Genomic DNA, 12,285 nt, shown 5'->3' on the forward strand with positions numbered 1-12,285 from the left:
CAGTGCGTGCGCCCCGAGCGTGGGGAGCATCTCCACCATGCACAGTGCGTGCGCCCCGAGCGTGGGGAGCATCTCCACCATGCACAGTGCGTGCGCCCCGAGCGTGGGGAGCATCTCCACCATGCACAGTGCGTGCGCCCCGAGCGTGGGGAGCATCTCCACCATGCACAGTGCGTGCGCCCCGCCCACCCCCGAGGCCTGCCCCGTGGGAGTTGCCCCCCCCCCCCCATGCCCGTGTCTATGCCCCGCACCGTGCTCTGGACCAGTCCACACACGTGAACGCACAGACGCCCTGGCTGACTCACCCTGCGTCGGCGGAAGGACCCGCTTTGCTGCACACTCGCCGTCTGTCTCCCCTGGCCCTGGGCGGCTCACGGACCAGGACGCAGGACCCGCTTCCCGGGAAACCTCAGGGGCCCCAAGCTCAGCCTCCTCCCTGGACCAGTCCGTCCCCAACCCCACCCCAGCTCACACCTGCACCTGGGGAGCCCCGTGTCGTGTGCAGGGTCCCCCACAGGCCCACACACACTCTCCATGTCCCTGGGGTGGTGGGCAGGCCCCCCAGAGAGAGCACATGTGCAGTGGGGCCCCCAGGCCCTCCCAGGCCCTCACCTGCTGGCCCTTCACTGCCTGGGCCCTGGCAGACCCCCGGGAAGACACATCTCCGTCTGCTGAACCCCTGACCCACAAACGGACTCTATTTGAAAGAGGGTCTTGGAAGACGTTCCTAGTTAAGACGAGGCCAAACTGGCTCAGGGTGCACCCTAAATCCTCTGTGATGGTGTGTGTTAAAGGAAGAGAGGACCGGGGTGGGGAGGGGTGGACCCCAACGTGGGGGGGGGTGGTGAGAAAAGGGACACAGAGGAGAGATGCGGGGAAGGGGACTGCGTGAAGCCACAGCAGAGACGGGACAGCCACAGGCAGCGGCTCCCCGGGCACCCGGGGCTGGAAGAGGCCGGGCGGACCCTCCCCTGGGGAACAACCCCGCTGATGTCACACTCCTGGCCCCAGAAGAGCGGGAGAACAGATTGTTTTGAAACACCCAGTTTGGGTGACTTGTGACAGAAGCCCCCAGAAAACTCACACAGGCCCCCAAAGTGCAAACCTGAGATAGAAACCTGTCCAGCAGCGGAAAACGCCAGCTACAGCTCAGCCGGCTGCAGCCCCCGGGGCTGGAGTGAGGGGCCGGTCACCCTCAGCCACCCCTTGCTGGAGGCGAAGCTTTGGGGCACGTGTCCACCCCCCCACACACACACACACCAGCCCAGAACGAGCCCCGAGGCAGCCCAGGGCCAGTGTCGGGGGTGCCTGGGCCCCCAGCTCCCCGCAGGCCAAGGAGGAGCCGCTCCACTGAGCCCCAGCCCCAGACACGGCCGGCAGCCCCCGTGGTACCTGGATCCCACATGGGATGGTGGAGGCCCCACAGGCTCACGGAGCTGCCGCCCCCCTTTCCCTGCGGAGGACCAGCCGGCACCTCACTTCTCTCGTTTCTCCGTGAGGGAAAGGGGGGTCTAGAGAGATGAGGGAACATGGGGACCTCCGAGCTGCAGGCCTGGATGCCAATGTCCCCTGACCCAACCCACAGCATGGACAGCCCCGGGCCTGGGTACTTGCAGCAGCTCAGGGAGATGGAGCCAGAGACACATGGGGCTGGGGGCTTCCCCGAGACCCAGCAGCTGAGGTCGGAGGGCGGAGACCACAGGTGGGGAGGGGAGTGCCTGGGACACTGGGCGAGGGGAGCAAGCGGGACCCCAAGGGACAAGGAGAGACCCTGGGGATGGGGTGACCCTACTGGAATGGACCCCGAGGTGAAAGGTCATGGGGCTTGGAGCCTGTAGGATGAAAGTTCATGGGGTTCAGTACCTTGGGGTGAAAGGTCAGGGCCCAGGGCCTGTGGTGTAAGGATTGGGGCTCAGTGCCCATGGAGTAAAAGGTCAGGTGCTTTGTGTCCATGGGGTGTAAGGTCAGAGGTTTGGTGCCTTGAGGTGAAAGGTCAGAGTCCAGTGCCCACGGGGTGAAAGGAAGGGGGGCTCACTGCCTGTGAGTTGAAGGGGTAGGAGCTCGCTGCCTCTAGGGTGGGAGGTCAGGGCTGGGGGCCCCCTGCTCACCCGCCGCAGCACAGGAGCAGGGAGGCCACGTTGCACAGCGGGTCAGTCTGCCTCGTCCTGGCCATGGTTTCCTTGATGATGTCTCCAAAATTGTGGTAACACTTTCGTTGAAACACAGCGAGATGTGTCAGCACACCGTTGTCAACACTGAGAAGTGACGACTCCAAGTCCAACCCTAACCCTAACCCAGCACCATCATCTTCGCTTGAGATCATCCCAGCCGGTGTGTGCTCAGAGACAAACTAGGGTTGGGGAACAGCCGGGGCGTGGGCCCCCAGGTCGGGGGGCTTGGCTCTGGGCCACCGGGTCTGTGTGCCAACAGCCCCTGGGGACATGCTGGGGGCGTGAGCCCACCTCCTCGTGGACAGGCTGGCTTTACCTGCAACACAACTGAGCCGGGACCCCCATGTCCACCCCCTCAAGTCGGGAGGACCCTGCCTCCACGGGGCACACCTGGCAGCAATTATGGATGAGGCTCGGGCCACCCTGCACTGAAACACTCCCACGGTGGGAAAGGCCTATCTGCGCCGTCTCCAGCCAAGGCCAGGCAGCTTCTCAGAAGCAAGAAGACGTCCAGACACTGGCTCCAGGGCTCAGGCCCTGAGCATTGCCCTGTGGAGGTAACTGCCACAGGAGGGCCCAGCCCAGCCCACGGGGTCAACACAGAGACCCAGGGGCCATCCCAGCCCACGGGGGGTCAACACAGAGACGGGGCCCAACCCAGCCCACGGGGGCCGGCAGAGAGACCGGGGGGCTTCCCCTGACACCCACACCAAAGAATATCAGGTGGGTCCCAGGCTGATACAAGAGAAGAGCCTTCACAAAAATAAAAGCTCAAAATTAAAAAGCAGCCTTGACAGTGCTACAAAACACTGCTGGAAGACATCAAAGACCTAAATAAATGGAAGGATGTTCCACAGTTGTGGACTGAAAGACTAAATATTGCTAACATGTCAATTCTACCCAGAGCAATTTACAGATTCAGTGCAATCCCACTCAAAATTCCAACAACCTTTGCAGAAATGGAAAAACCATTTATCAAATTTATATGGAAGGGTAAGGGGCTCCAAAGAGCAAAAACACCTTCAAAAAGAATGAAGTCTGAGGACTCACACTTCCCGATCTTGAAATTTATTACAAAGCCACAGTAATCAAAGCAGCATGGCACTGGGTCACGGACACATGTAGACCAGTAGAATTGAATTGAGGGCTCAGAAATCAACCCTCACATTTATGGCCAACTGGTTTTTGACAAGGTGGCAAAGACCACTCAACTGGGAAAGAATAGTCTCTCAACAAATGGTGCTGAGAAAACCTGATTTCCATTTGTGGAAAAAAAAAGAAGGAACCCTACCTTACACTATACACAGAAATCAACTCAAAATAGATCCAAGACCTAATAAGAACCGGAATGTAAAACTCCTAGAAGAAAACGTAGGGAAGCATCTTCAGGATCTTGTGTTAGGCAATGGTTTCTTAAACTTTGCACCCAAAGCACAAGCAATAAAAGAAAAAAGGATAAATGGGAGCTCATCAAAATTAAAAACTTCTGTGCCTCAGAGGACTTTATCATGAAAGTAAAACAACCACCTACACAATGGGAGGAAATATTTAGAAACCACATATCCGATAAAGGATTACTATCCAGAATATATAAAGAAATCCTCCAACTGAACAACAAAAAGATAAACAATCCAATTAAAAGATGGGAAAGAGACTTGAATAGACATTTCTCCAAAGAAGACATACAAATGGCCAATTACCATATGAAAAGATGCTCAACATCATTAGCCATTAGGGAAATGCAAATCAAAACCACAATGAGGTACCATTTCACAGCCACTAGAATGGCTGCTATTTTTAAAAAAAATGGAAAATAAGTGTTGGAGAGGATGTAGAGAAATAGGAACACTCATTCATTGCTTATGGTAATGTGAAACGGTGCAGCTGCTGTGGAAGACGGTTGGGAAGTACCTCAGAAAGTTAGGTATAGAATTACCATGGGACCCAGCAATCCCACTTCTAGGTACATACCCAAAAGAATTGAAAGCAGGGCCTCCGATATTTGCACACCGATGTTCAGAGTGGAATTATTCACTATTGCCAAAAGATGGAAGCAATCCAAGTGTCCATCAACCGGTGACTGGATAAACAAAATGTGGTATATACATTCATTGGAATTTTATTCAGCCATAAAAAGGAAGTTGTGAGTCATGCAACAAAATGGATGAAAGTTAAGGAAATGTTGAGTGAAATAAGCCAGACACAAAAGGAAAAATACTATATGATCTCACTGATGTGAAATAATCAGAATAAGCAAACTCATCGAGTCAGAATCTAGAATACAGGTTACCAGGGGATGCGGTGGGGATGGGGAGTAGGGAGTTAAAGCTTAAAATGTAGTTTCTATGTGGGGTGATGGAAAAGTTTTGGTAATGGATGGTGGTGATGGTAGCACAACACTGTGAATGTAATTAACAGTACTGAAGTATATATTTGAATGTGGTTAAAAAGGGAAATCTTAGATTGTATATATGATAACAGAATAAAAATTTAAAAATAAAATCCATGGGACTTCTGTACATAGATAGTGAACCCTAAGTTGAACCACAGACTGCAGTTAATAGTACAAGGATAAAAATGTTTTCATTGTAACAACTGTTCCACACAAACGCAAGGTGTTATTAGTAGGGTGGTATATTGGAATCCTGTATTTTAGGCAGGACTGTTCTGAAAACCCACAAATTCTCTAATAAAAATAAATAAATGGAATGGAAACCACCACCACCACCCCCAAAAAAAAGCATTCTAGGGAAAGTATTTGCAACAAATGATAACAAAAGACCCAATGTTAATAAAATTAAATAGATTGAAATCATACAAAATATCTTTTCAGATCATAATGGAATAAAATTAGAAATCAGTAGCAGAAGGAAAACTGGAAACTTTAAAAATGTTTGGAAATTAAACAACACACTATGAAACCACCAATGGATCAAAGAAATCATGAGGGAAATTGGGAAGCATCTTGAGACAATTGAAAACGAGAATGTAACATACCGAAACTTACAGGATGTGGCTAAGGTAGTGCTCAGAGGGAAATTATTAGCTCTAAATATCTATATTAAAAAAAGAAGAAAGATCACAAACCAGTAACAGTTTCACACTGAAGAAACTAGAACAAGAAGAGCAAACTAAACCCAAAGTTAGTAGAAACAAGGAAAGATTAACTATTAGAAAAGATTATTTTTCATCTATCTCAACAAAACCAAAAGCTGTTTTGTTTTGTTTTTTAAAAAAAAGATCAATAAAATCAACCGATGTTTAGCCAGAATGACAAAAAAAGAGAGGACACAAATAAGAAAAATCAGAAATGAAAGTATGGATATTACTACCAGCCTTACAGAAATAAGGATTATAAAAGGATACTTTGTACAGTTATATGCCAACAAATTAGAAAACCTAGATGAAATGAACAAATTTCTAGAGACATAGAAATTATAATCTGACACAAGAACAATTAGGAAATCTCAATAGATCTGTAAGTAAAGGGATTGACTCAGTCATCAAAAACTTCCCAACAAAGAAAATCCAGGACCAGATAGTTTCACTGCTGAATTCTACCAACCATTTAAAGATTTACATCAGTCCTTCTCACACTCTTCCAAAAAATAGGAAAAGAGGAATTGCTTCCTAACTCGCTCTATGCAGCCAGTGTCAGATAAAGTCAAAGTCAAGAATAAAAAATTACAGACCAACATTCCATATAAACACATTTGCAAAGATCCTCAACAACATACTGGCAAATGTAATCCAAAGCACATTAAAGGAGTTATGGACCATGGCCAAGTGGGATTTGTTCCAGGAATGCAAGGACGGTTCATCATTAGCAACTCTATCAATGTCAAACATCAGACAAACAGAACAAAGAAAAGATCCAAGCAATCTTCTCAGTTGACGTAGAAAAGGCATTTGACAAATCCAACATCCTTTTCATGATAAAAAACACTCAGAAAACTAGGAATAGAAAGGAACTTTCTCAACGTGATAAAAGGCATTTATGAAAAACCCACAGCTCACATCTTAGTCAGTGGGGAAAGACTGAACACTTTCCCCCTAACATCAGGAAGAAGACAAGGGTGCCACTGTCACCACTGTTACTAAATGTGCTAGAAGTTCTAGCCAGAGCAGACAGGTGAGAGGAAGAAAATAAAATGTATCCACATTGGAAAAAAAGAAAGAAATGAAAAATTATCCCTGTACGCAGATAACATGGTCCTATATAGAGAAAATTCCAAACAATCTACGACAAAGCTACCAGAACTAGTAACTCAGCAAAGTAGCAGGATACTAGACAAACACACAGAAGTCAGTTGAGTTCCTATACGCCAGTAATGAACCATCTGAAAAGGAAATCAAGAAACAGTTCCATTTACAACAGATCGAAAAGAATAAAATACCTTGGAACCAATTTAACCAAGGAGCTGCAAGACTCATCCACTGAAACTACAAAACATTGGTGAAAGAAAATAAAGACCTAAATAAATGGAAAGACAACCCGTGTTCATGGACTGGAAAACTTAACATTATTAAGATGTCAATTCTGTGTAAAGTGATCTGCGAATTCAACACCATCTCTATCAAAATTCCAGCAGCCTTGTTAAAGCCGATTCGCAAATTCCTAAGTAACCACAAAGAGCCACAAAAAGATTAACAATCCTGAAAAAGAACAAAGCTGTTGGACTCATACTTCCTGATTTCAAAAGTTACTACAAAGCTACAGTAATCAAAACAGTGTGGCATTGGCATAAGGTTAGACATACAGACCAATGGAACAGTATTGAGGGTCCAGAATTAAATCCACACATCTATACCTGGCTGATTTTCGACAAGGGTGACAAGTCCACTCAATGGGGAAAGAATAGAGTCTTCAACAAATGGTGCTGGGACACCTGGAAATCCACCTGCAGAAGGAAGCATGTGGACCAACTCTCACTACACACAAAAACTAACTTAAAATGGTTAAAGGTCTCCACGTCTCTCTCCTGCTCATGGCCTAAATGTAAGAAGAAATACCATTAGACTCTTACAAGAAAACACAGGGAAACGTTGACCTTGAAGTAAGCAATGGATTTTTAGGTTTTACACCAAAAGCACAGGCAACAGAAGAAAAAGTAGATAAATCAGTCTTCATCAAAATTTAAAACTTTGTACAAAGGACATTACCAAGAAAGTGAAAAAACTACCTACAGAATGGGAGAAAATATTTGGAAAAAGTAGAACAAAAAGGGGCTTAATATTTAGAATATATAAAGACCTACAACTCAACATCAAAAAGACAAAGAATCCAATTAAAACATAGTTCAAGGATTTGAACAGACACTTCTCCAGTGATAGTCAAATAGCCAGTAAGTCCATGAAAGACGCTCAGTTTCATGAGCGACTAGAGAAATGCAAACTAAAGCTGTGGTGAGACACTGTGTCATACCCACTAGGATGGCTTTTGTTTAAAAAACAAAACAACAAGTGTTGGCAAGTACGTGGAGAAACAGGAACCCTCGTACATTGCTGATGGGACTGTGAAGTGGTGCAGCAGTTCCTCAGAAAACAAACATAGAATCACCATATGACCCAGCAATTGTGCTCGTGGGTGTTTCCCAAAAGATCTGAAAGCAGAGACATGGATACTTGCTCACCAAGCAGAAGCAGCATGCACAGTGGCCAAAAGGCAGAAACAATACAAGTGTCCATCAACACATGAGTAGAAAACAAAGGGGGAATGTCCTCGTTATAGTACAAGAAAAGACACCAGAAGAAATTCCATAAAAGCCAGTTCACAATCGAGGAAAAAAGATAATAAATAGAGCCGACCTCCTGACCACCATGTCATCTGTCCATGTACCCAGCGACCCACCTGTCCATCCATCCATCCATCTACCCACATGCCCACCTGCCTGTCCACCCACTCGTCCTTCCATCCTGCAGAGCTTTCCCAAGCACTGCCTAGTATCACACGCTGTTCTAAGCACTGGGGACGCAGCAGTGATCAAATCAGACCAGCGAAATCACCCTTCTCTCTGATCAATCTCAGTAGCAATGAAAGAACGCAAGTAACATTTTTCACTGAACAAGTAAGCATGTGCAAGTGACAGCAGGTGATGCCACGAGTGAAAACAGCATGCACCGAAAGTCAGGCTTGGGCAGCGTTTTCAAAAACACAAACGTGCTTATAAAAACAGTATTGGGGAAACACAGTTCACAACGAGCAAGACCTTCCATCGACACGAAAGACAACAAAGAGAACACACGGACGACGGGACCACGGCTTTCTGTATTTCTATACTTCCTTTCTGCTTTCTATATTTCCTGTACTCTGGAAATTGCTGTTACCGCAAGTCTGTATATCTTATGCAGGAAAATACAAACCACAAAAACGAACGAGTAGGTAGTGGTGTGAATTCCATTCTCAAAGGGAGAGAGACGTGGAGACCTTTACGTGGAGCTGGTGGATGGCGGCTGCCATGTGAGCCCCCAGCACGCTGCAGACGCTCAGCTGGCAGAACACGGCAGCGCGCTCCTGCTCCGGACAGGGGACTCAGGGGGCTCGGGGGACTCGGGGGGGGGGGGGATTCGGGAGACTTGGGGGATTTGGGGGATTCGGGGGACTCAGGGGACTCTGCTGCTCCGTGTCCTCCTCCTTGCTGCTCCTGGGACCTGGGGACGGTGGCCTGGCTCTGGGACACGGCTCTGCTACTCGGGGCTCCAGACAGTCGTGCTGGCAGCACACTGACCCAGGCACCTCCTCGGCAGTGCACACGCAGCCACGTGACCTGTGCGCGCACCTGGGTGTGGTGTGCAAGTGCATCCTGCACATCCTTGTGTGTGCAAGTGCACCTGGCACGTCCACGTACATGACTGTTCCTGTGTCTGTGTCCACGTGTCCTGAGTGCGTGTGTGTCTCCACATGCCCTGACCCGCTCACCCTGTACCAGCTGAGCCCACAGCCCATGTGCAGGTGTGTGCAGGGCGGCTGCACAGCGTGAGTGAGCAGTGTGGGAAGGGCACGTGCACAGCCCGCAGGGAGACAGAGGCCCCAGCCCAGCACCGGGCCCCACACCCAGTGACGGTCTTGGAGACATGACAGACCCCTCCCCCACTCCAAGAGCTGCTGTGACGACCACCCAGGACGAGCCAGGGGTGCTTGGCCGGCCAAGGCCACCGCCTCCACGAGCCCACGAGCCCACGAGCCCACACTGAGGGCTGGGGGCTGGAAAGGCAGCCGAAAGTCCAGCAGGGCAGGGGGCGGGCAGGGGGCGGGCAGGGGGCGGGCAGGGGCCAGAGGCTGGACGTGCGGATCACGCTGGTCGGCAGGGACACGGGGCTTGACTGGGGCCGGGCTGGGCACTGCAGGTCCCACCCATGCTCAGGAACCCCGGGACCCCCACCCCGGGGCCAACATCCACAGGGAGGATGCGCTGCCTCCCCACGGCTTGATGGACAGAAAAGGGGGTTCCTGCAGGGAGCCCCAGTGGACACCCACGAGGGAGTGGGAGGGAATCACAGCTGGACAGCCCCCCCAGGCTGGTGGTTCTCCACCCCCAGGTTACCTCCCCCCTCCCTGCAGGGCTCCCCCCGAGGTATCCCCTGCCTCCCCGCGTGCTCTCCGCTCCACCCTGTGTCCCCATTCCTCCATGGCTCTGCGCAGGAGCTGACCGAGGCCTCCAGATCCTGCTCCAGAACACGTGCTCCATGACAAACCTGAGCAGCTAGACCTGCAGGACGGGGTTGGGAGGAAAGCACAGCAGCCCAAGTTCAGGCTCCAGGCCCAGGCAGCTGAGGATGAGCAGCAGGTCTCAGAGGGGGATGAAGGCTGGAGGGGGGCAGGGGCCACGTGGTGAGGTGGGGACGACTTGGGGAACAAGGTCCATGTGCCCTGCAGGCCCCAGTGTGGGGTCCAATCCACGTCCTTCCCATGAACACGTGCTGGACACACAAGGCAACACCCAAAGGATGGGGCTGATGGAGCTGAGCCCCCTAAATAGATGTGGGGATCACAGAGCTGACCTCTCACACAGACCTGGGGCGGGGACACAACTGACCCTCACATAGACCCATGAGGGGACAGTGCCGACCCCTCACACCGACCTGGGGGACAGTGCCGACCCCTCACAGATACCTCATGGGGGGACAGGACCGACCCCTTAGAGTTGCAGACTTGGTGGTGTAGCACGGGTTACTGCTGTGCAAGAAGCCAACTCCTAGAGGTTACAAATAGAAAAGTCTGCCAACAAAGGGCTGTGACAGGCAATTCCCAGAGGAGATAAGACGGTGATAAAATACAGAACATAATTAATCTTCTTAATAACTGTGTATGAACACAGGGAACACACCTAAATTTTAAGGTATTGGTAGAGCCTCAAAGAAACTGACATGCAGATATCAAGACCACGCTGGGGATCTCAGAAAATGCTGGGACCTGCCCACTTCAGAAAGCCTGAAACGAGTTCCATCTTTCACACATGGAGCCCGCGCTGGGGTTCATTCTACAAAGCCAAGCACAAGTGTGTTTACCCTTTAACGCAGGGGCTGACCTGCGAAACACAGCCACAGGGCCGGGTCTGCCAAGGGGACACTCGGATGTGTTCTAGGAGCACCCCTGCCATAACGAGCCCAGGGCTTTAAGAAAGCAATCCAGACCAGAACAGTGGGTAAAGCCGATGGCTGTAGCAGGAGCCAATCAATATACCTTTCATCTTGAGGCTACTGAGAACCCAGGAGCTTTGATCAAAGACATCCGGGAGAATGGGATGAAGGTTGGCTTGGCCATCAAACCAGGAACTACAGTTGAGTATTTGGCACCATGGGCTAATCAGATAGATATGGCCTTGGTTATGACAGTGGAACCAGGGTTTGGAGGGCAGAAATTCATGGAAGATATGATGCCAAAGGTTCACTGGTTGAGGACCCAGTTCCCATCTTTGGACATAGAGGTTGATGGTGGAGTAGGTCCTGACACTGTCCATAAATGTGCAGAGGCAGGAGCTAACATGATTGTGTCTGGCAGTGCCATTATGAGGAGTGAAGACCCCAGATCTGTTATCAACCTGTTGAGAAATGTTTGCTCAGAAGCTGCTCAGAAACGTTCTCTTGATCGATGAAATCTCAGCGAGTCCAGTGTTTCTGCTCATGAAAAAGAAAGCACAATGCACCCTGTGGGACCCAGCCACACGGGGTAGGGGAGGACCTGGCCACACGGGGGCCCGGCCACGGGGCCGTCAGCCAGTCCCCGCTGCCACTACACACGGCCGTCATGGCTCCTTCCGTGGCCCGACCCCGAGGCAGCCGGGCCCGGGCGCCGCACCCACCTTCTTGCTGAGCCGGGCGCTGCGGTGGCTGCGGGTCATGTGGGACATGATGTGGAACCGCATCAGCTTCCTGCTCGGGCCCAGGATGGATTCCTGCCGGCAGGACGGGGGCCCAGGGGGGTCCCAGGGAGGGGCTCTGCTCCTCGGAGACGCCCAGAGGCCTGGCTCAGGCCGGCCCAGGTGCAGGGAGGCGGCTCCCCAGGGGACAGAGACTCCCCAAGGGGCTCCCTCAGGCCCCAGAGCAGGGACCCCCGGCTCTCCCAGCGCCAGTGCTCTGAATCTGCCCTTTCAGACACAAGGTGTTGGGGGACCACCCCCCCTTCCACCCTCCCCCAGGTCTGCCCGACCCTGGAAGCCCAAGGCAGGCCGAGTCCAGGGCAGGGCCCTGCAGACCACCGCCCCACACCCTCCCCCACACCCACGCCCCCTCGCAGCAACCCCCGCCCCCTCATGGTGACCCCAGCGCCCTTGCAGTGACCCCGACAGGGACCCCAAGCCCATCTCACAGCCCCAACACAGCCCCCAACAGGGACCCCAAATCCATCCCTCGCCCTCATGCAGACCCTGAGCTGCATCCTACAGACCCCAGGCCGGCCCCACCCTAGAAACGCAAGCAGGATCCAGGCATCCACCGCACGCGGCGGAGAGAGGAAACCACCCGGCTGCCGTCCTCAGCCCCATGCTCGGCTCCAGCAGCCTCGCCTCGCCCCGCAGAAAGATCAGTCGGCACCTTCCTGTGCCAGCACCGCCCTTCCAGCTCCTCTCCAGAGCTCTGACCAGCGAGACGGTCCTGGGCAGGAGGAGCCAAGAGC

General features: G+C 51.5%; 1 protein-coding gene across 1 annotated transcript; it reads left to right on the forward strand.

Moving 5' to 3' along the window:
• The first annotated feature begins 9,019 nt into the window (after positions 1-9,019).
• Positions 9,020-11,293, forward strand: LOC119525852. The gene is made up of 5 exons (XM_037824650.1): positions 9,020-9,147; positions 9,294-9,471; positions 9,733-9,745; positions 9,846-9,958; positions 10,757-11,293. Exons 1-5 carry the CDS (start codon positions 9,020-9,022, stop codon positions 11,264-11,266), a joined length of 942 nt encoding a protein of 313 aa, XP_037680578.1. The 3' UTR covers positions 11,267-11,293.
• Positions 11,294-12,285: the final 992 nt, after the last annotated feature.

Source organism: Choloepus didactylus, assembly GCF_015220235.1.
Source record: "Choloepus didactylus isolate mChoDid1 chromosome X unlocalized genomic scaffold, mChoDid1.pri SUPER_X_unloc3, whole genome shotgun sequence".
Taxonomy (NCBI): Eukaryota; Metazoa; Chordata; class Mammalia; order Pilosa; family Megalonychidae; genus Choloepus; species Choloepus didactylus.

Excerpts from the sequence above, each read along its gene's own strand:
- LOC119525852 (XM_037824650.1), top strand. The coding sequence starts at position 9,020 with ATGACTGTTCCTGTGTCTGTGTCCACGTGTCCTGAGTGCGTGTGTGTC. Across the intron at positions 9,148-9,293 it reads GTGCAGGGCGGCTGCACAGC|GACGAGCCAGGGGTGCTTGG; the intron begins GTGAGTGAGCAG and ends ACGACCACCCAG. Across the intron at positions 9,959-10,756 it reads CAGCTGAGGATGAGCAGCAG|GAGCACCCCTGCCATAACGA; the intron begins GTCTCAGAGGGG and ends GATGTGTTCTAG.